Source organism: Cibotium barometz, chromosome 48, assembly GCF_041138505.1.
Source record: "Cibotium barometz isolate CiBa-2024 chromosome 48, ASM4113850v1, whole genome shotgun sequence".
Classification (NCBI taxonomy): Eukaryota; Viridiplantae; Streptophyta; class Polypodiopsida; order Cyatheales; family Cibotiaceae; genus Cibotium; species Cibotium barometz.
Genome location: NC_141093.1, coordinates 15,215,399 through 15,239,736, shown reverse-complemented (window position 1 = coordinate 15,239,736; position 24,338 = coordinate 15,215,399). Strand labels below are relative to the sequence as shown.

General features: G+C 46.1%; 1 protein-coding gene across 1 annotated transcript in view; it reads left to right on the top strand.

Annotated features, from left to right (window-relative positions):
- The first annotated feature begins 595 nt into the window (after nucleotides 1-595).
- The window catches only part of LOC147610860 (uncharacterized), a 104,154-nt gene continuing 80,411 nt past the window's right edge, over nucleotides 596-24,338 (top strand). The window contains exons 1-2 of the mRNA XM_086785486.1: nucleotides 596-1,325; nucleotides 9,940-10,105. Coding sequence (XP_086641612.1) covers nucleotides 1,033-1,325; nucleotides 9,940-10,105 — 459 coding nt within the window. The 5' untranslated portion in view covers nucleotides 596-1,032. The remainder of the gene's footprint in view (nucleotides 1,326-9,939; nucleotides 10,106-24,338) is intronic.

Genomic DNA, 24,338 nt, shown 5'->3' with positions numbered 1-24,338 from the left:
AAATAATAGAATATTGTTTTGAGTTGAAAGTGAGCGGTCACTAAAATGTACACATGTCTCTTCGTCTGCAAGCTGGAGGAGGTGAGGCTAGAGGAGACGTGGAGGTGGAGCAGAGAGTGGGTTCGAGGAGGATGGACAAGGAGTTGCCTTGAAGATTCTTTTTTTTTTGGGAACAATATATATTTATACTTATAAGATAAAAGCTACCATTTATAGAGGATCTCTTTTTACACCTGCCACAACCATCCTACTCCTGATCCCTCTTAAGTAGATTACAGATTTGGTCCCACCTCTCCTCCTCCCACACAAAAGATGAATGCTCCCAGGAAACATGATAACCCAACTGCCATCTATGCCACAAGTAGAGAATTAGAGGTACATCCCTTCTTTGATTGAAAAACCTTTAGGTATGAGACCAGTTGTGAAAATTTGGAGTAAGAGAGATTATTTTGAAGAACAAACTCCTTGCCTTGAAGATTCTAATGGTGGAAGAATTCTTGCATTTCCTAAGGTTGATAGTTTTGTGGACATTTGTAAATATAGAGTGACGAAAGTAGGTAATTAAAAATTTTAAATGTACGTGAAGCGAGGAAGTTAAGTTCGTTGTTTGCGGCTCTGCTCTGTGTACAAATCAGCGTTTTGGCGGGATATTATTCAACAAACCACGACGTACGCAAGTTTTTTTCGTAAGAGTTAAGGTTTTTTCTCGAGATCTTCATCGGAAAGGCCACGAAGCCGAGGTGCTCTGTTGAAAATTAGGGTTTTCATTTCGAATAAGCTATCGAAATCAGGGTTTTAATTGGCCAGAAAAGTTACTGGGAAGAGGGCCTGTGTTGAGAACTAGGGTTTCTGCTGGAGACAAAGTCATGAGCGTTTAAAGATGCTGCTGAATCCATCTCTGTAGCATGGAGATTTAGGGTTTGTGCAGGGACCCCGTTGAAGCAAGCTGGGTAGCTTTTGCAGCTCTCTTAACAAGGCATAATCTCACCATTTTTGTATATTCTAACACGTTAAAACAGGTTAATCATAGACATGCAGAGATTGAGTACTTTTGTTTATGACGCCTCCAGCTTCAGCATGACAATCTCTTTGACCCCCATCCCGGATGATGCCGTGGTTCGTGTGGCAGTGCGTGCCCGCCCTCTGTTGGAAAAGGAGGTCCTAGAGAATTGCCAAGAATGTGTTTCGTACTCGTCTGACCGAAGTGAAATTACCCTCGGCAAGGAGAAAAGGTTCACGTTTGATCATGTCTTTGGGCCCAATGTGGGACAGGAGGAGGTCTACCTGGCTTGCGTGAAGCCTTTGGTCGACAGCTGCATAGCAGGGTAAGTTCCTACATTTTGCTTTCTAAAGATGGTTGGCAGGCTGCATTGTGAAAGATGCTTCTGCCCTGCCAGTTTTGAGTGTCATGAATCAAATTTTGCAGTAAAGTCTGCAACCTCAAACTGATGGCCTCAACCGCGATCTCATATGCAGTCCACTAAGAAGTAAGAGTCCTATCACTAACTTTAGGAATGAGGTTGACAAGAGCATCAGTCTCCACCAAGTAATAAGAGTCTTATCACCACCTTTATGAAAAGGGTGTAATGCTTGTGGGGTGAATGAGTGTCTTGGTTTCTCAGTTCCTTGCAAAGGCAATTGACTACCTAGAAGCACCGTGCATAGATTCAAGTTTTGGTACTGCCCTTTCATGGACCTTGAACACTGACTATGCATAAAATAAAACCACTAGAGAGGGATTCTATCATCACACTCGAATCCGAGATCTCTTGATAAATTTATATGAAATTTATCCTAAACACAAAGACCATGTAGCAAGAAAAAACATAGGAGAAAAATTATTATCACCCAGCATCTGTACTTATGCAAGGTATGTAAAGCTCTCTTGAGCTCCTTGGAGTAAAGCATATCTGCATCTTTGCTGTGACTAATCGTCTCAATTGACTCCATAAACTGTGCTGAGCTTTATCCCTGCTGATGAATGAGACTCAATGGATGGTGAAGCATGCATCTGCATCTTTGCTGTGACTAATCGTCTCATTTGACTCCATAAACTGTGCTGAACTTTTTCCCTGCTGATGAATGAGACTCAATGGATAGTGATGGAGGATGCGATCTGCCTCACCATAGAGGCATCTGACTGCAGCACACCATGAACATCCCTGAGGCACCTCACCACCTCACTCTCATGACGAGGGCCAATAAATTGTGTCAACATATCCCCCAACTTGAGCATCATGATAACGATACTCAGCTCTGTACTCAAGCTACTCTACTTCTCTTTGGTCTGAGTGATCCTCTTACAAATTTGTGAGTCTTTAGGCTTCTTTTCATCCTCCCTCTGCAAGGCATATATTTAGCTCTCCAGATGTATAATCTTTGGCCTCTCATCTCTGCCAGTGAATGTGTATATCCTCCTAGGAAATCATCTAAATCAGAGGCTAAACACAAGATTAGTACAAACAACATAGAAGGGTGCAAGCAAACTCACTACCCAACTACAGTCCACGTCCGCAGACCTCCCTCGAGCCAGGGGCTAAAGCTTACCCCCACATATCCATGCCAAATCAGCCCTGGCATCCCATGGGCCATACCATGAGAGCTTGACCAACTGTTAGTCGCCCATGATAATAATCCACGCCTCACTCATATAGTGATAATTGCTGCTATAAATAACCATCCAGTGATAAATAGTCAGTCCATATGTGGATTTATTAATGATGAACCTTAGCCACCCATATCTGCCTGCGTTTCCTGATCTCAGGGTGCCTCAATCTTGCCAGATTAGGACCTAATCCATTGGATTAGTATTATTGCCAGATTAGCAATAATGGCTTTGATTTGGCGATGGTGAGGATGCTGTGGTCGGGATCCTGGTGGGCGTGGCCGACGAGCACGACATAAGATAACTGCTCTATCAGTGGTGACTCCCTGGGAGCGTGGTCGGTGCCCTGATGGCCCAATGGAGGAGGTATCAGGAGGTGTGTGGGTTGGGTTGCTGGTGCTGGTGCCGAAGAAATCTGTCAGGGTACTCTGTCTAGGTACATCATGGCTCAGCCTCTTGTCTGCCAAGAGGGTCTCTCTGTGTCTCCTGAGCTCAAGTAGAAACAATCCCAGGCATCTCTGATCCTCAAACTCCATGACCCTGCGTAACGGCGAAAAACCCTCTCAGAAGAGGCAGTGATATCTCCTCGGATCTCATAATAGACTGTACATCGGCACATGTGTTCCTCTGCCTCTACCTCTTGGTAGCATAGCTGACAAATGCGGTCATCCACGATCTGATGCACATATCGCCTGTCTCAATCCGCAGCTGGTGTGATGAGGTCCCGATATGTCCAATGGCACAACGTATCCCATGTGATCGGTGTACATCCATGTACACCGGGCGGGTGATAAAATCATCCGGTGAGAGGTGTAGAAAATGGCTCTTGTAATGAGCCATTTTCGTGCCCAAGGGCTCAAGGGGCCTAGGCCATGTCCTATCTGTGTCCACTCTGATGATATCCATCCTGATCACGCGGTTTTGCTCTGAGCGGGTGAGATCCAAAAATGGACAATCTAGAGACTAGACTGTACTGAAAGGGTGGTAGTGTCTCTATCCGCAAACCATGTAGGTCAAACCATGATCTCATCTCAGCGTACCAACAATGAGTGTCTCCATCCTCTGCCAGCTGTATGGATGAGGTCAATGCCAATCGGGAGTACCTCTGCTGAGGGAGCTCCCATAGCCGCTATAAAAAGGTAACTGCCTGGAATAGGGCCTTGGTTACTACTGGTGGGGCACCTAGCTCAGCCCGAACAATCTCATGTGGTTCTGATGATTTGCTCCGAATCATGCGGGCAATCATCATAATCAGTGGTCTCTCCATTTGCCTCCATCCCTCATCTATCCCTCTCTGAGATCTGTGATGTATACTGGGTCCCCAAATTGGAGCTCTGTACAGGAGGGTCAGTGTGACAAGCGTATCAAATAGCCACAATTTGGTGCGTGGCTCCTGAAATTGTATGTGTGCACATTGCGTCTCAAGTGCCCCCAAGGCTGCATGCCCTCGAGCTAATCTAGCTGCTGCTGTCTCCTTCAAGGAGAAACGCGGTCCTGTTAAAGTAACTCCCAAGTAGACATATGACCTGACGTACTCTACCGGCTCCCCTTGGAAAGTGAACTCAGGCTCTGATCTCGTCACCCATGCCTGTGTGGTGTTAAACACCATAACCTTGGTTTTTCCAAGGTTCACTGTCAAATCTCTATCTGCACAGAAAGCTTGTAATGCATCTAGGTGTCTCTGTAATGCCTCCGGAGAGTTTGAGATTAGAACAATATCATCAGTATATAACAAGATGGGTATCAACACCCCTGCCAGGCATGCCCTTGGGCCTCCCAATCTGTCTACATAATCACAGACCGCATCAATGTACAGTCCAAAGAGGGTGGGCGATAGCGGGCATCCCTGCTTCACCCCTATCGTGCTGGTCACCCTATCATATAGTCTGCCTGGAGTTCGGACTCTGACTGTCAGAGACTCATACAAAGCATATATCCCCCATTGCATATCCTTGGGTACCTCAATGTCATGCAATCTGTGCATAAGCCTGGCACGTGGTAAGGTATCGAAGGCTTTGTGGAAGTCCACAAAGTAGCAGTATATCCTTCTCTTCTGTGCCCTGCCCTCTTCAATAAGTGCTCAAAATGTCAGTATGTGATCCAAGGTAGTAAATCCTCTCGTGAAGCCAGCCTGTCCATGTGCTCGATGACCATGCCTCTGCCCATCGGCTTAGCTCCGACTCCAATATAGAGCCATATAATTTGGCCAAGTAATGACCAATCATGATCGTCCTATAGTTGCGTGGTACCATGGGGTCCCCACTCTTAAAGAGTGGTACAATGATATGCTCTGTCAGCTTGTCGGGAAACCCTCACAAATGGCACGATTAAACACATGTACGATGAGTGGAGCCAAAGTGTCTCGTGCATATGAGAAGTGCTCCCCAACTAGCCCATCATGATTCTGTGCCTTTCCATTCTGTAACCTTTCTATCGCATCTAGCACCATCCGCATAGTAAAAAAGGTGCTGCTAGCCGGTCTAGCTCCCAGTGGAGGGGGGGTGGGGGGCTGTCCTGGTGCATCATATAGCTCTCTAGCATAAGTATGCCATGCCTCAGGTGTAGTAATCGGAGTACCAGGCTGTCTCTCCTGAAACATCTTCCATGCCCTCTTGCTGTCCTTCCCCAAGGAAGAGTTGGTAGATATCCTCCTCTAGCTTAGCCAGATAGGCTCGTTTCTTCCTCCGCACAAAGCACCGAAAGATCATCCTAGCCTGTCTATGCGTGTGAGACCCAATGGCAATCTCACGCTATAGCTGTGCTCGTGTCTCACGACACTCATCATCATACCAACTGTTCTGTGGGACAGTGCTACGGGGGTGGGTGGAAGGGAAAATAGTGCAGGGAAACACATATGAGGCGGATGCATGTAGTACACCTGCCGATCCTCTTGTGATCTCGTCTAGAGGGCTATGCGGGTCTAAAGCAAACAAGCCATCAGATATTGCATCTCGATAGACCCCAACTGTCTTACGTTGATGGCACGGAAGCGGTAAAGCTATCTACGCCCTTATAGGATGCCACACTTCCACACATGCATATAAACACACTAGAAAACCAGACCAAAGAGCATGAACAAGACTTGTATTTCAGATCTGGCTGTCACAACTTGTATCTAAACAAACAAAGAACAAAAAAGAACTCTCTGGCATCACCAAATACCAGCAACAGCTAATCAAAGCGAATTTACAACTCTGGCCTGAGTCTCCAGAAGAGGTAGAGTTCCACAAAAAACCACACACACACCCTCTCACTCTCTGGTTCTCTGTGCCTGCAGATCACCAGCCCGAGCTTTTCCTCTGTAGCTAACACCTACAGCCCTTTCCTTCGGTTATCAGCTGTCATCAGCTTCACAGCAACAAACCCAACTCTGCCAAATCATCCTTTTAAGCCTTGTAGCACAAGATGGAAATCTTCAAGGGGCAGCATCATTAGGGCGCTTCCAGCTAGCGCATCCAAACACACTACTCACTGTCAGTTATAGGGTGTTTTTTTCTTGCAAGCGATCCACAATTGCTTGCCCAGGTTCCACTCAGCTACAGCCGACCCTTGTACTTCTCTGCGTCTATCTGCTTTACCACAAAAAAAACTCAAGGCCCCTCCTTACAACACGGCCGCCTCCTCTTGTCTCCAGCTGTGCCCACCTCCACGATTCGCCAACCTCTTTAACAACAGCAGCTCCACAGCCTTTGCATAAGTTGCCCTTCACACCAGGCGTTCTTTCCTCTACCAGGCGACCAACCTTGGTCGTTGGCTCACTTCAGCATCTGGACACCCACCAGAGTAGCCTTCGCATTTCCTCATCCTCTTACGCTACCCGCCACCCTTCTCTGTCGCCAGCACCAGTAGTCGCCAGCCCGTCACCAAGTTGAACAGCAGCTTCTAGGCTTCTCTTCGCTCACCACGCCTTCACCTACACGCTGCTCTCCTGCGCTGTCAGCCCGACCTGCACTCAGCTGCAGTTTACCACATGTTGGCCTGTCTACACCAGTAGCTGCACTCCACGCGAATCCTCAGTACCCGGCTTGTTCTCTCTCCGCGGCTGCTTCTTCACCAGCTCTCACGCCAGCTGCGCTCCCCCTCTTGCTTCTTTTTCCTTCGCTGCAATCAAATCAGAGCCCCCCAACAATACCGCCTCCTCTTCTTTTCTACTCGTGACTTCTTGCAGCCTTCGCTAGCACCTTCCCGAACACTCCAGTCTTCGCTGGCGGCAGCTCAACCCTCCAAGTGGCTTTTCACATTCCAGGCCACGTAATTATCATCATTATTATTATTTCTTCTAAGGCCTAAAGATGGCCATCCTCACGCCTTCATACCAATGCTTTTAGATTTAAGGCAACCTTGGCCCCTTCACCTATTAATTGCCCTTCCTTCCATACACACTTCAACACAGCTTCAAGTGCCCGTTCTTTTCTTTGACGCGCCCACAATCAAAGCCATCGATCAGCTGATACCATCTCCAGAAGATCTAGTTCCAGACAAGCCTGTACATGCTCACATGAAAACCATCTACTCTGTACACCTGGCAATGCTCTCAAAAGCAAAACTTCACACAGTGTACACGTATGTACACATTATCAGCCTCTATTTTTGTCCACACGTGTAAACTGATATCTCGGGTACCTAGGTAGATGAGTGGCTGGCGCATCTCTCGGGGATCTACCTAACTAGTGTGAAACTCAGGTATGCATGATTGGCTGCTATGCCTATGGGCCTACTGGAAATCGTGAAACCCCGCACATCAGGAGTACATAGGTTGGCGTGTCGAAGGCTTTTGGGCAGGCTTCGGTGGTATGGGACATTACTGTTAGACATGGGCCTATGGGATTGTACAGTAAGCCCTAGCCTAGGCTCGAGGGAGATTGGTGGATGCCAATCGTGGTTTTGGAGGTGACCTAGCTTGCTACCTCATGTGGTTTAGGACTAACCTTGTTTTCAGCTATGTTCAGGGTAGATTTTTGGAAGGACTTCACAATAATCCATTACTATCCGCCCTAATCACTCCCAACGTGCTAATTTCAAGTAATCACAAGCTAAACACAAGATTAATACAAACAACATAGAAGGGTGTAGGCAAGCTCAGCACTCAACCGTGGTCCGTGTCACAGACCTCTCCCGAGCCAGGGGCTAAAGCTCACTTCCATAGATCAGCCTTAGCATCCCATACCACTAGAGCCTCTTCATACAGGCCCTCGGCAACTATCTATGATCCGTCATGTGCACGGAATGAGTATGGCTACTTTGGTCGAGGCACATACCAATTGTTAATCTCCACATGATAATATCCCATGCCTCACTTATATAGTGATATCTGCTGCTATAAATAACCACCCAGTCATATATAGCCAGCTCACATGGATTTTTAAGTAATGAACCTTAGCTACCCCGCCTGCTTTCCCTAATCTCAGGGCCCCCCCTAACTTTGCCAAATTAGGCACTAATCCTGAGGATTAGGGTTAGGTACATAACAGAATGACAATAATCAGTGATGTTCTATGGAGCACTTACAAGGTCCTTGAGTGTGGGCCATGAGTTGAATCCAAGGAAGTTCCGATTTCAGTGATCTTGTGGGCAACGACCTCAGAGGTGTAGGCTTCCCACGTTGGACTTGTAGACATGGTTAGAATCCATATGGTGCTACATGCTTTATCCAGGAGAAAAGAGCAAACGGATCATTGGTGAATGGCCAGATGTCGTGGTGCCAGGTGCAATCCTGACTATCCTTCTCTATCAAAGGTCTTCACATCTGCATAAAATCTGCTAACTTGGCATGGGGATTCTATTTACCATTCTCATATTAGACCATTGCAGATTGGGGGGAGAACTGATCTTCAAGCCAACTTGACCCTAAGAGTAAGAAGAAGTTCCTCACAAAGAACTTTCGGTGGGGGAAATTCCTCCCTCTTTGAGTCTGCTTTTGTCTGAAGGGCTGCTCTACCTTGTTAAATTCACCACCTGTGACTCTGCATGTGCATCCACCAAAGGAAGAAGTTGCCCAATCCCTTGCAAAAAAAAACAATCCTCTTTCTCCTGAGGTTAGATAAATTGAGGAATCCAACTCTCCTTTCCACCTTCTCAATGATGATTCATGGAATGGCATCTGGAGTAAAAATGCTGGTGAATTTTTGTCCATGACAGAAATAGAAGTACCTCTAGTAGACCCAATATGGCATAAGTAAGAGTAGTTTTCCATTTCTAGGACACTGTGTGGCATCCAAGTTATGCGTCTAAAGCATAATAAAGTCTAGCTGGCATTTTCACAAAACTGATCTCTAATGACTTGTCTTCTATGGTGGTTGGGTGCTCTGCCAATACTTTGTTACTTCTAGCTAATGACAGCGGAAAGATGTAGACGAATGACAAAAATGCTGAAGCACCAAGTGAGAGATGAGAAAAAACAGCAAAACGCTGATGCACTAATCCTCAAGAAAAAGATGGATACAACCAGCCCGTAGGCGAGGAGTGGTCTCCGTAGGCAGAGGGCTGAAGGTGCTCACCAAATGACCAGAAGCGATGATGATAGTGAGGGGAAAGGGCATCAAATATATACTCTCCATATGAGCTGGCTGACTCCCTCATGAACTCTTACATGACCTGAAAAATGGGAAAACAAAGCATAAATGCCATAAAAGGGCACATCAGAGGTCCAATAAAAATAGGGGGGGTGCCTGAGCATGAGAAGGGCACCCGTAGACACCAAAATAGCCACCAACAAGAGATGATATATGCTAACAGAAGTGTGCTAATGTAATGACATCCCTGACTGGGTAATGCCAATGCAGGTCTAGATCCCTGTAGGTGTGGATATACATATCTTGTGCTGCTTCCTACTATCTTGAGCTAGCTCATGGAGATTAATTGTGGTCTCTGCCTGGCTCCAGGCAGATATGAAATCTGATGCTCCTGTAGTGTTGCTTTTGGTGTAGACTTAACATGTGAGAGAGGAGCCGGTTGCAAAGAAGGCACTGGAGGCCGAGGAGGTAAATGTGTGGTGCAGGGAGTGATTCTTATGATCATTGTTGAAGTCTGCTGTGCAAATATGTTATTGACCTTCATGATGGAATCGATAGGATAGCATGCCAGAGCCATCTTCTCACAGGCTAAGTTCTGTATATTAACTTCAACTGGGAGAGTCATGGGTTAATTTATTGGAGATTCCTACCTGCATCTTACTGGAAGAGGTGACTTAAAAAAAAAATTAATTTTTTTTTGTCTTTTTTTGAATTGTTTGACGTACTTCAAAAGTACATTAGAAGTGTTTATTTCCATTCATGGTACTTGTAAAAGTTGTTTGTCAGGAGACTATAACCATTACTCACTTGTTTTTGTCTTAGATACAATGCAACTGTGCTTGCTTATGGACAAACAGGATCCGGAAAGACACACACAATGGGTAGTGCAAATAGTAATGTCCTACAAGAACATGAGTTGGGAATTCTTCCTCGTGTTATCCGCCAGCTCTACAAAAGCATTGAAGAACACAATCAGGCCGAGTTTCTGGTATGTTTGATTTGCATATACCTCTATCATATCAAGACCAGAAAATACAATAAATAAAAGGGTTGTTGTACTGAATTTTAGAAAGCCCCAGTCCACTTTGTCATAGGCTTTCCGAATCTCCAATCTGTCACCACCCTCCTTGGGAATCATGTGGATCAATCCCTTTGAAGCCTCGCGGCATGGGTTTTGTAATCATTATCTCATTGAAGGCAGCTCTGAGGTTGCCTTCCTTGAGATCCTAGTGTTGGAGAAATAAGGAGATTGGAAGCCTGTCTTCTCCCGAGCATTTTTCCCTAGGTAGTGTCATCATAGTCTCCGCCAGTTGCTTTGCAGTGAAGGGAGTCAACAGGAAAGTCCGGAGAGCGGGAGGAACCACCTCTCTCATATGTATCCAACCCGCTCATGTGTGCATCCGGCACCTTTGAAGATAAGGGGGCACTCATGAGAAGAGAGCTAAAGAAATCTGTGGCAATGGCTCTCACATGGGGGGGGGTTGTAACAATGGAATATACCTGGCCTCTCAACCTGCGGATACCATCTCTTTGCCTGTGCAAGTGTGCAATCTCAAAGAAATCCTTGGTGACCTTGTCTCCCACTTGTGTCTAAAAGGAGGCTTTGGCATGGTATCTATGCTCCACCCTCCGCTCCTCTATGGATTTGAGCTATGTACAGGCACAGCCAAATGATCCTCAATCCACGGGTTATTTGGTGCACTCTCTTGAAGCCGCTGTAAGGAAACTAGACTCTGGTGGATGCTCCTCTCTTGCTCTTGGAAGCCAGCCAATCTGCTCTGTGCTCCCTCCTGTAATAAACCGCTAATCTCTCCAAGGCTTGCATCCAACGTGCTTGTGGCTCATCCTGAGTGAAAATCCAACCTCTCCCAAATCAACCCTATCCTGATGCATATCTCAGAGTCCAGAATGAGGCTATGCGGAAGAGGGCTGTTTGGGGGGGGGGGGGGGGGGGGGGGGGGGGATGGTGGTTCTGATGAAGTCGGAGTGGAGGGAGCTGCAGGGAGGAAACAAGAGTAGAAGGCGGGGGTGGGGGGGGGGCGGGGGGCGAGGGTTCGCCTGTGAGGGGTGGTGGAGGTATTACAAGGTCGGGCCTGCGGAAGGCTTTGAAGGTCAGAGAGCCTCTTGGGAATCTAGATTCCTAGAGGTGTGTCTCGACGAGGCAACGATCTCTAGACAGGGGGGGCCGGAGGCGGGTTCCTTGAGGGTACCTGGGGCGAGGGGGGGGGGGTGTTGAGATAAATGCTCGTTAACGGTTCTCTAACAAAACCGTATCTTCCGGTGTCCAACCAGCCTTGCGCGCCTAGTTGCGCTGCTCTGCTTTGGAAGTGTACCGGCGGTTTCGCCTCGGGCAAGCGGTCTGCCACTCTCCTTGCACATGGGGATTGATAGAGGCCGGGTCCTACTGCTCCTTGCTTGGGGGGTTGGTATTCCTCCCACACCCTTGATGAGGATCTGAACTGAGAATGGGTTCGGGGGGGGGGGGGGGATCAGTAGGGTAGGAATGATGTCAAGAACAAGCTCTAGCAAGGTGTCTCATCTGTCGACAAATGAAACATTGGCTTGGGAGACCGGAGTACTAAACTCTCTGCAAAATAGGACAAGCTCTAGCAAGGTGTCCCATTTTCCAGCAGATGAAACATTGGCGTGAGAGGCCTATGAGGCCGGAGTACTCAACTCTCTGCAAAATAGGATCTCCCCGGAGCCAAGGAAGCGATATGGCATGAGGAACTGACTTTGGAGAGACTATGGAGATATGAAGGGATGGAATCTCGGTTGTTTGAGTGGTGGGGGGGGATTCCATCACTCCCAATAACACCACCTATCACCGGGAGGAGAGGAAGGTATTCCTTCTTGAGACGTGGAAAGCAGACTATCACGGGAAAGCCTGAGACACCAGCCAGAGGGTTGGACGCTTGGTCGAAGCCGTGCTACCACCTCACAAAGAAGGCGTGGGCTGTATGTAGTGCGACGGGGCTCTGCTGCATGACTCTGTTTGAAGTTGTAGGCGAATCGAACTCAACCTGGTAGTAGCCACACCCCAAGGGATGAATATCAGTGACCTTTCCAAGCGCGCCAAGAAGAGTTGCCTATAACAAATCCTTGAGCTGTCCACGTGCCAGGCGGCTACCCACAATCTTGCAAACCAAGGTGGAGGCTTGCAAAGATGCGACTATCAAGGATCTGGAGGTCCGCTTCTAAGAAAGAAAGGCAAGGGATGGCAACCTCGGTCGGGGATGACAGAGCGGCTGCCATGGAGTCCTCTTGGAGGTGCTGAAACTTGCCTAAATGGAGATTGCCCGAAAGTTGAAAGCACCTGTCCAGGGAGATGGAGAAGAGGATTTGGGGGGGGGGGGAGATGGAGGGAGCAAAATGAAAAGGCTAGTGGCAGGGGGCGCTCGGAAGGATAAGGAAGAGGCGCAGGGGAAGCGAGGGGTGGACAGGCAGAGGGGGGATGGAGATTATTAAGATGTGATACAGCCAGGATAGAGATTGATGAGATGTGATACGGAGGAGATTATTCTAGGCATTGCCCTTCATCCAGTGAGAGTAGTTAGTTGCTCAGTGAAGCATTGGCATATTGACCCTCCCCCTGATATATTGATGCATGGGTCTTGGTGCTTATGGCTGTATGGTGGATGTCTTATCCGATGTCTTCATTGGGGTCTTGGTGAGTGGGAGTGGATTGGTGCAGCCAATCCAATGAAGGGTCAAATCCTTTTTCAGCCACGCTGCCCTTAATGCAAGGCTCCTTTCACTTGGACATATTCAGAGGACTTCTATACTCAGACAGGCATTGGCAGAGTTATGACATCACTCCATTGATTCAAAAGAGATTTTGGCACAGACTTTGGCACTCAAGTAGGAGGAGCCAGATCTCCCACTTCTTTTGGTTATTCTTACATGGTGGTCTCCCCATTAATCAACAGTGGAGGGCTATTTTTGGTGCTGATCCCTCTTGCCCCAGATGCCTGGTAGCTTCTTTTGGTTATTCTTACATAGTGGCTTCCTCATTTATTAGTAGTGGAGGGCTATTTTCGGTGCAGACCTCTCTTGCCCCAGATGGTGCCCCCCCCATTAATCCGCAATGGAGGGCTAATTTTGGTAAAGACCCCTTGTGCTCCATATGCCTGGCAGCTTCTGAGACAATACAACATTGTATATGGTGGTGTAGAGCTGCTTTGAGGATTTGGGGTTCTATAGCTCAACTTATGAGCAGATCGAGGAGAGATACCATCTAGGTTACTTGGGGTGCTATTGCTTGGCTCACTCAGTCTGGTCCTGTTATGTACCTAGCACTAACCCTTGGTGTTAGGACTAGGGTTAGGGGAGCCTTGGGATTAGGAAAAGCAAGCGGATTCAGGTGGCTAGGGTTCAGCTTTAATAAACCCAAGGTTGTTGGCTATTTATGACTGGACTGTTGTTTATAGCAGCAATACACACTACTATATAAGTGAGTCTTGGGCTATTATTGATTTTTTGTTGTCTGGACTTGGATCAAGAGGCTTACTTCTGTCATGGACGTGGCGGATCACGGGTTGTCCACTGTGGGTAGGCACTGGTGGTATGGGACGCCGGGTTGGCCGGCATGCACTCATGGGAGTGGAACCTTAGCCTTGGGAGACACGAACCTACGGTTGGTGGGTGCTGAGCGTGCCTGCACCCCTTTTATTTTGTTTCTTTAATCTTGTTTATGCCTGTGTATTAGGCTGGAGGAGTCCCTCATAGGTCCACATATATTTTTTGAGGGCAGGGATTTGGACACTGCCATATTGATATGTAGAGGTATGGCACAATGTTGCATGCTACTCATACACAGTATACACCACCTGTGCAGAGGATTGATACCACCTAAGAGATCATTGCCAGTAATATAGCTTTTCAGATTTGGAGGGCTAGATGCATAGACGCTTTAGAGGGCATTCATATATATGACACTCAATGCATTTTTAGTATATGGGGAGATATTATTCACACTCTTATGGCCACATGGGCTCGTATACAAAGGACCATCCAGACCTGCGCAAGCAAAACACACCGTTTTCATGAAGGAGTGGCATCATGGGATCTTTTTCTCATCAACCCCCATAGGACTCTTGGCACCATTGTGCCCCAAATTGGTTGAGATCACCATACATTTTGGGATGAGGATTCTTTGCTCCGGCGTCTAGCTGTGATTTTGTATGGTCTATTCATACTTAATAAAAGTCTCTTTTCAGCAAAAAAGAAGAAGCCTTTTTTTTTTGTGTTTTACAGAATCTCCTTTGGGTCTAGATTACAAGAAAATTGTTAGGGAAAACTTGGTGAATGATTGGCTGAGCCTTTTTTTTTTCTTCGTCTAGCAATTCCTTATGTGGTCACAATTTGGTACTCACGTGGGGGCGGCTTGGTCTTCCCACCCAAATACATTACAATTTTGACCGTAAAGCGGCCACAACACAAACGAGGGCCTGTGGGGGTTTGAACTTGGGACCTCTCCCAAGTCACAACGGCTGGGCTACACTAGATGGTGCAAACATCCAGACCGGATGGTGGCCATCCAGTGTGGCCACACTGGTTGGCCCCAGGCCACTGCATGTAGCCCGAAGCCCCTAAGGGGTGATTAGAGTCATCTCTAATAAGTCCGTTCCACATAATGAGCTGCTTGTTTCCATCATGAACATATCTTGGGGTTCTCCAATCACCCCCTCCATGGGGTGTGCATCGTGCTATCTGAAAGAGAAAGAAGTCGTTCTAGGGCTCTGTGCTGCCTGGGAGAAATCCTCTGACCACAAGTTTGCAAAGCAGAGCTCTGCACTAGATATCTAGACTTATAATGTTGAGCCCTCCCTCCTTTTTGGGTCTCGTGTCTGCTGTGCCATCCAAGCCTGACCAAAGGAAGTTGTAGACCAATTTCTGCAGGTGACCAATACAACCTCAGGAGAAACGTCAGCAGGAAAAGGTACACCACACCGAGGCAAGCAGGACCTGGTTAACCACCAACACCCTATGGAGGGTGATCTCTAATCTGCCTTTGTAAATGTAAAGCGTGCACGATGCACACCCCCTCCATGGGGTGTGCATCGTGCTATCTGAAAGAGAAATAAGTCCTTCTAGGGCTCTGTGCCTGGGAGAAGTCCTCTGACCACACGCTTGTAGAGCAGAGCTCTGCACTAGATATCCGGAGCTATAATGTTGAGCCCTCCCTCCTTTTTGGGGTGGATGATAGTCTCCCATGCAACTCTGGCTCTCGTGTCTGCTGTGCCATCCAAGCCTGACCAAAAAGAAGTTGAGGACCAATTTCTACAGTTGACCAATACATCCTTTGGAGAAACATCAGCAGGAAAAGATATACCACGCTGAGGCAAGCAGGACCTGGTTAACCACCAATGCTCTATGGAGGGTGATCTATAATCTGCCTTCGTAAATATAAGGCGTGTACTAGGCATCCGATCACCCCCTCCATGGGGTGTGCATTGTGCTATCTGAAAGAGAAAGAAGTCCTTCCATGGCTTTGAGCCTGGGAGAAATCCTCTACTACAAGCGTGCAGAGCATAGCTTTGCACTAGATATCCGGATCTATAATGTTGAGCCCTCCCTCCTTTTTGGGGCGGATGATAGTCTCCCATACAACTCTGGCCTCGTGTCTGCTGTGCCATCCAAGCCTGACCAAAGGAAGTTGTGGAGCAATCTCTGCAGCTGACCAATACATTCTTGGGAGAAACATCAGCAGGAAAAGATATACCACGCTGAGGCAAGCAGGACCTGGTTAACCACCAATACCCTAGAGACTAGATCAAGTGTCCTAGAGCTCCAATGCATCAACTTTTTCCTTACGCACATGAGAATTGGAGTGACCTGCTCTGTAAGGGATACATCGATCCCGACATGGCATGCCAAATATCTTGCATTATTTCCTCTCTCTCTCCATGTAAATCCAAGTTTAGTGCCTCAATTAACACTTCTCGAGACACTGACCCAAAAATCAACTGACTTGTGCTAGTTGATTTTAGCACCTCCAGCTAGGCAAACATCCTCTAAAACATTGTGAAAAGAGCCTAGGCAAGTGTGTGAGGCCTCAAGGTACATCACTGTGTCATCTGCAATGCGTAGAGGTAACCTTAGGCGAGAGCATAGTAACATAAAAACCCGTTTTGCCCTCTTGAAACGGCACGAAACGTTTCGAAACAAAACGAAACCTGCCCATTGAAACGGTGTTTCGCCCAAATGTAAAGTGAGGTTTAAAAAAAGGGCAAAAGGTTTTTTTTTGCGAATGCGATTTTTGCCGTCGTTTCCGTCCTTGTTTACTGCCCATTTTCCACTTCACGCATCCGACGCTTCTTCTCGGTCGCAACCTGTTGCTCTGCCTCTTCTCCTCGTCCACTCCTCCTTTTCGCTCCTTCACTTCTTCTCCTCCACGACTCCTCTTCCTCTTCCCTTTTTCCTCTTTCTCTCTTCTCCTCCACTGCCTCGCTTGTTTTCTCCTCTTCCACTCCTGGATTGGACGTTTGATCGGGGGCTACCAAGTTATTCCACTTTCTCTTTTGCCGACATGTCTGCCAAAAAAGCCATTGTCTTCTTCTTCTGCAACCATGGATTCAAGAGCATGGCAATCATTTCTGGCATTTGGATAGGCCGCTTGGGTTGTGGAAAACATGTCTTCATCGTACAAGGAAAAGTAAGCTTCCCCTCAAGCATCGGGTCTTTCTGTGGCGATGTTTGGTGGGGGCCCTTCCAGTGGGTGTCCTTCTGGCTGCCCGACATATTGTCTCCTCGGTTTGCCCTACTTGTTCGCATCCGCGCGAGACGGTCTTGCATCTTCTCTGGGCTTGTCCTACCGCTCGAGATTTCCTGGCTCGTTTGACAACCCTTCTCCATGCCCGGTTTCCCAGCCTTTCCTTTGGCAGGCACTTTTGGCTTTTTGGTAGATATCCCTCTACCCCCGATTGTGCTCTCTTTTTTTCGTGGTGCCATTATTGGGCCTTATGGAGTTTATACCATGCCTGCAACACTCAGTTGTTTGGGTACACTTCGGTGGATGTCTTCGCCTTTTTCAGATTCTCCTTGCTCCAGTCTCTCCAAGATGCCCACTTTCTTGGAGACCTTTCCATTGCCCAGTTGGAAGTGTTTTATCAGTGTTTCTAGTTTTCTGTAGTAGGGCTCCATGTGGGGGCAGCTATGAATGTACATTGCATTTATAATGAAACAGTGGTTTTCACAAAAAAAGAGTGTCATGGATCACATTTTGCAAAAAGGGTTGTAATCTCTTGCTAATTGCTTATTGCCAGAATTTTATAAGTAGTCCCAAGCAATGTGATCGGCCACCATTGGCTGATGTTTGTCTTATCTCCTCCTTTTGGAATAAGGTGGATAAGGCCTTCTGTAAAGAGCAAGTGCATACATCTGTTGTTCCACATATGTTGGAAAGCCCTAGTGAACTGCTGCCCACATCCGTTGAAGGGCCATAGTGATATGTTCCCCAAAGTCATCCCAAAATGGCAAGAAAAGGGTGGGTGAAAGGCCATCATCCCGTGGACACTTTCCTTGAGGTAATGATGGAGTGCTTGCGTGAACTCCTTAGTGGAGAAAGGGGCATCAAGTGAAGTGCACATGTCCTCCGTGTATCTGATGCAAAGAAGTGCAAACCTTCTATGGTGCTTTATCCCTCGCCCGGGGGGGGGGGGGGGGGGGGGGGGTGGGCTTTGTGGTGTTGTATGTGGGACTTATTGTTAAGAAGCGACAATAAAAGTTAGAGGTGATCCGCCTCACCATAGAAGGATCAGAGTGAAGTGTGAATTGAGTATCCTGCAACTATCTTAACACTTTTTGTGCTTTGAGATGGGCCATGAGTAGCAAAGATATGTTTGTTACATCTGCCTCCCATCTAGTTCCAAAATGATTCGTGGTCATGGGAGCGATACTTTGCTCTAATCATTACATTCGAGTTGCAATGCATCCTCATCCCCGTGGGGCAACCTCATCACTGCAATGCATCCTCATCACTGCAAGGCATCCTCATCCTGTGCAGAATCATCATCATGTGCAGCCAAGGATGCAAAGGGGTTAGGGCATTTCATTCAATGCTTAGGTGCCGACTTAGGGGGGGTGGGAGTTCATGGATGCTTGCCATCCCTAACCATCACCCATTGCTGCGTAGTCTGTTGAGGTGTAGAATCGGCTGTGGGTGAAGTTGTAGAGGGAGACATTTGATAAGCATGTCGGTGCTGCCTCCTAATGTGGCCTTTGGATTTGGGACAATCTCTAGCAAGGTGACTGGCAGCAAATATGGCACGCATGTGATCTGTGAACTGTCTCCATCCTTTGCCGAAATTTGAACCATCTAGTCTCTGTAACATGTAACTATCAGTGATGCTTACCAAGCTGGCATGTTTCACATACTTTGTGTATACCATAAGCCTTAAACTTTGGTAAACTTATAACAATATTTTGGGCGTCCATAAACTTTAGCCATGTATCTTCGCATGACCAATGCACTTGTGCCATATGTCAATATCTGTAATGCAACCTGTCCCATGCGCAAACATGGTTACCTTTACCTCACCTTAGGCATGTTAATATCCAAAGTAAACATCCGGTCATTTTTGTTACCCTTTGTAACTAAGCGACACTTTTTTTTGAAGTCTTTCACAAAGCACACTTCAGGATTGAACCTCACTTGCAAACCATGATCAACCATTTGTTCAATAAAAACCAAGTTTTTTATAATATTAGGAAGCAAGAGGGCGAAAGCGCAGGAAAGCAGAGGGTGGAAGGTGGGGGGCGGATGGTGGGAGGTTGGGAGACAAAATGAGCAAATGGCGAGAAGGTTGGAAGGGCAGGTGTGGCGGGAAGGTCAGGGAGATGGTAGAGGAGAGGCAGAGGAGGGGCACTCTCCGGCTGTGCAGATGTAAGGAGGTTTCTCATTGACATCTTTTGTCCATAGCATTTCTTTAAAATGAGAGTATTACTTTCTTTTGCTTCTATAGAATCTGAATTGCATGCTACGTAAAAAAAAAAATAAAAACTAGTGAAGATGTATTTTTATTAATAATAAGAAAAGAGTACATATAAACTGTGGGATAGTCTTCTCAAACAATCAAGAGAAGAACTATCCACAGAAACTGCTCAATCCAGAATCCTCTTAGTGAGTAGTTTCATTGCATCTGACTCCGGTCTGTTTATACTCACTAGACTAGCAATGTAAGCTTTCACTAAACAAATATCTTTCTTAGGATCTACACTTTGCATGCCATCATTAACAAAGACTAGAGTGTTCCTCGTAGACCATATCTCCCACAGGCATGTAAATCTTGCAAATCCAAAAAGGCTATTACTCTCCTCTGTTGGACCAATCTTTTTACCCAAAACCCAATGGGACCATGTACATTGTAGCCCAAAAATGTTCCCCCCCCCATTTAGAGAGCTGTGTCCAAAAGGATCTTAATGCCGGGCAATCCCAAAAGGCATGCTTGAAATCCTCGATGGCTGTTTTGCATCTTGGGCATATCCTTGAGGCCATATTTCTGATCATCAGCTTACACCCTAACGGAAGAGCCCCAACCATGATTCTCCACAAAAAAGTCTGAGCATGTGTTGGTAGTTTGGATCCCCAAATTCTTTTGCATCTGGATTCCCAGCATTTGTCCGGCCAAGCTACTTTCCATATTGTATTGAAATGTTTAAAATCTCTCTTCTCTTGCATTAACATCTGATAAAACTTGGCAGTTGATTCCCGACCAATGGGAAGTCCATCTGTCCAGCCCCAATCTTTGATCCACCTTTCCGTAAGCTTAGAAGTATTGATAGTTAGCGTCTTGAGCTTACCAATAATTACATGCAAATGATTCTTATCAAATCTTGAGAGACCATACATGACAGATAGCTGATCCTCATCTCTCCACCCCAGAAGAGGACCATCCTAAAAATCCTCAAATCTGTTTATCCCTTTGTTGTTGAGTCTTTTGCTCACTTTGGGCTTAATGAGGGCTAATGGGGGGAAAAAAACTGGGAACCACCAAACATTATACATGAATAATGAATTTCCCGTGATTTTGGGAGATCCCTGCCATTGAATGAGGGGAATGATCCTCTTCCATTTCATATTTTTAAAGACAAGAGGAGCATGGGAAAAAATCTTATCAATCCAAGAGAGTCCCCTCCATTTGCCTTGCCAACTCACAGTCATATTCAGAGAAAGCTCTTTAAGCATCCTAGTCCAAGGTTGACTCTGCTGTAGAAAGGAGGTCAACATTTTTGGCATTCTCGCCATTGCATGTGTTTCCATGTCTAGGATGCCAATTCCCCTATCCTTCTTGGGTTTACACACCTTCTGTCATGCCAAGAAGGAACATGGTCTCTTGCCTTGCTTATTCTTCCAAAGAAAAGCTTTAGCATAGCTTAAAGCTCTCTTCCAAAGGCATGCTGTAAAATCTATGATCCATGCTTTTTGATTATCAAGACCACAAATCCATTCCCACATCTCCTTTCTTTCTTTAGATGAGTGTGCTCCGTACACATTAATCAGCCAGAATTGTTCATCTCCCTTGGACACTTCAATAACCAAGATTCTGCCCGAGGGATGGGTAGCTATCATTGTGGGGTTCCATGAATTATGTACAATTGTCATCACCCCACTGTAACCATACTCCAACCCCCGGTAAAAAATCTTCGTTCTCTTGAATCTCTGCTTCCTCTTAGCTTTCTTACCATAGAGTTTATGCTCTTGCAACATACAAGCATCCAGCCCCCATTCATTTATGTGATCCCAAAATACTCTCTCCTTTCCCTCCTCAGAATCTCTCAGGACCTCTGTGCTATGCAGAACCTTACCTGACATCTGAACATCAAGATTTGAGGGCATTTCTTGCATATCAGACTCCTCTTGACCAAGGATTTCAAATGCATTCCTCACATATATAGGGGGGGCAGAGTCGGTTCTGTTTTTTATAGTTCCCCTGTTGAAGATCCAAGGAGTAAAGAAGTGAAAGCATGCCAACAACACCATGTTTACTATTACTACCCTTGAATGAAAGGGAAGAAATACATTGTCCGAAGTTCTAAATTTGGCTATGAATTTGTCCATAAGCCAGTCCGCTATGTCTTTAGCTGAAACATCCACTCCCATGGGGCATCCCAAATGTCTAAAGATCTGGCCTTTGTTCACAACTTGGCATCCCCATCTGGTTACATCAAAGGATTCATCGTCGATTAAACTGATTAACCTTGACTTGTGATTGTTACATTTGGAGCCAGAAGCATCTGCAAAGACTTGTACAATTGCCAAAGCCTTTCTAACATTATCATTGGATGCATCCAAGAAGAGAAGTGAGTTGTCAGCAAAGCATTGAATCACCATCTGCAGTTCATCATTCACTTGTAAAGCTTTTATTTTATTTTCTGCAGCTGCCAACTCAAGAGCTAGCATCAAAGGATGAGAAATTACAGCAAATAACAATGGAGCAAGAGGGCAGCCCTGTTTGACCGACCTTTTAAGGTTGAATGAGCCAACCACAAAGCCATTCCCTAATAGGGCTGCATATATGTTGTCCATTATGGATCTCCCCTTAATAAAGCCATGTTGTTTGGGGGCAATCACCTTTTGCAATAATGGAGTCATTCTCGTTGCCACAACTTTAGCTATGATTTTATACAAGACTGTAAGCATGGTGATTGGCCTCCAATGTGAAAAACATTTGCAGGCCACCTGTTTAGGAATCAGTTTGATTAGCCCTTCCTTCACACTACTCTCCAATTGTTGATGCTTGAAGGCCTTATTCACAATGAAGGTGACTGGAACCTTGAGATATTACCAAAACTCGAGGAAAAACTCCACAGTAAGGCCACCCGTCCCAGGAGATTTATCCTTCCCCATTACTTTCAAAGCATTCAAGCATTCATCTTCCTGGATGTTCCTCTCAATGCATTTGGCTTGGTCCAACTCCACTGCCTCAGGGATAATGTCCAGAAGCCAATTTTCAGCAAGAAATCTTTCCGCGGACTCATCCTCCTTCTGGCTTAGAGTATCCCCAAGGAATGCGGTCCAGGCCGCAGCCAATTCCTTGGGGTCTGAGATCATTTTACCATTGCTATCTCTAGCCTTGGAGATGTATTCTCTATCCCTCTTCTCTTTGAGAGCTTTGAAGAAGAATTTCGAAGGGGTTTGAGCTTGACCAAAGCGCAGCTTTCTTGACAATAATCTCCCTTTTTGAGCTCTCATGTTTTCTATCTCCTCCCACATCCTTTTACATTTGATAAAATCTCTCAACTCTGCTTGTGACAGGGGTCTGGACTGTCTAATCAAAATCAAAGCATCCCATTCCTCCTGCAGTGCTTCTTGTTCTTTTCTCCTCTTTGTTGCCATGCCCTTTCCCACTTTTCTGATTAAGCATTGCATCTCTCCCACAAATTTAACCCATGCCTGGGCATCGTGATAAGCCCTTACTTCCAACCTTGCAATTGCAGCTCTAGTTCCATCCACAAAGGCATCTTCCCTGATGAGAGAATTATTTACTTTTTTTTTTTTTTGTAAAGCTTCATGTCATTAATTACAGGTGGGAAACCTCAAAACGAGGAAAACCCACTAAAAAGACCATATACAAGGGAGACTAGTAGAGTGTTCACTATGTTCAGTGTGAACATAGTTAAACATCTAAAAAACAATCTGTAAAAAGAGCATACAGAGATGAGTCAATCTCATGAAGAGAGAGACAGTCATATAAAGATTGCTGAAGAGAGGAACGGAAGAATGAGTAAGCATCCAAATGAGGCCCAGCAAAAACTATCCTGTTGCGAGACTGCCAGGTAGTCCATAAAGCCCAATAACGAACCCAATCAAAGAAGACTTTATAGGATCTAAGGGGTGATGGGAGAAGACCGAAGATCCAGAAGTATTTCCCAAAGGGTGCCTGTCGGAAGCGGGCTCTCAAACGTGCAGCAATCTGATCCAAAAAAGTCCTGGTGAGAGGACAACTCCACAAAAGATGAAAGACTCTTGAGAAGCACCACAACTATGACAAGTTGAAGGTGCCAAAAGTCGCCTAGCCAAGAAAAGGCCGACTGGCAAGACTCCAATTAAGCATCTCCATAAAAAAAGTTTACTTTTCAAAGGAAGACTGCATTTCCAAAGAGAATGAAGCCGCTGTTTCCACCAAGCCTGACTTTTATGAAGATGCCAAATCTGATTCGCATGTTCTTGAACCCAAGAGGCAGGCAACAAGAGATGATATATCGAACGAACCAAAAGTTTAGCCATTGATAAAGGGCCTCGTGCAGGTTGTTCTCTTCTAAGGCTCCAATCAACCAAACGATCAGAACGATCCAAATCTGCAATTGGTTCAAAAGGAGCAAGAAGCTCTCGAATAAGCTGCCAGATTGTTCTATAATGCATCCCCAGACCAAATTTTCTGGCGGCAACCACAAAAGAAAGCACATGGCCACCAGCATCCAAAACATCATCAATAAGATAAACTCCTTTCTTTGAAAGGAAATATGCCTTCCTAGGCTCACGTAGAGCCAAGGGTACATCAAAAGCCTTTGACCAATGAATACTCTCAAGGCGAAGCGAAGAAGATTGCCCATTAAGCCTGGGATTCCAAAAAAGATATTGCGTAACCTGTCTCCAGGCAGAAATCAACTTAGATGAAAGAGGGCAGCCGACAATTTTTCCATCGAAATGGCTGAAAATTGCATCCCAATAGGTAACAGTCCACTTTCCAAAAGCAGATGAAGACATTGACATACACATATGACCCAACATAATAGCCCATGGCTGGCGCTGTTGTACAAATTCCAACAGCAAAGTGGATTTACGAGTAAGCACATGAAAATGAATATTCAATATGTTCAAGCCACCATGTATCTTTGGAGAACACATCTTTGGCATTGACAAAAGACGAAGACCCTTTTTACGATGTTGAGTTTTCCACACAATTGCCATTGCCAGAGACATAAACCGATCTATATCAGCTTTCCTCCACATAATCAATGGAAGAAAGAACTGTACGTAAGCCATTACAATAGCCTGCACTATCCTGAGACGTACATGAAGAGGCCAAGTGGAAAGCTGCCAATAATCAATTTTGCGATTCAATTTTAGCATAACCCATTGAATCATTTGTGAAGATGACAGCTGCCAACCCAAAGGGTAACCCAAATGACGAACGATATGTCCACCAGGAGGTATTCCACCGGGCCACAATACATGATGCCATTGCTGTACATTAAGCGCAAGCAAGGTAGACTTA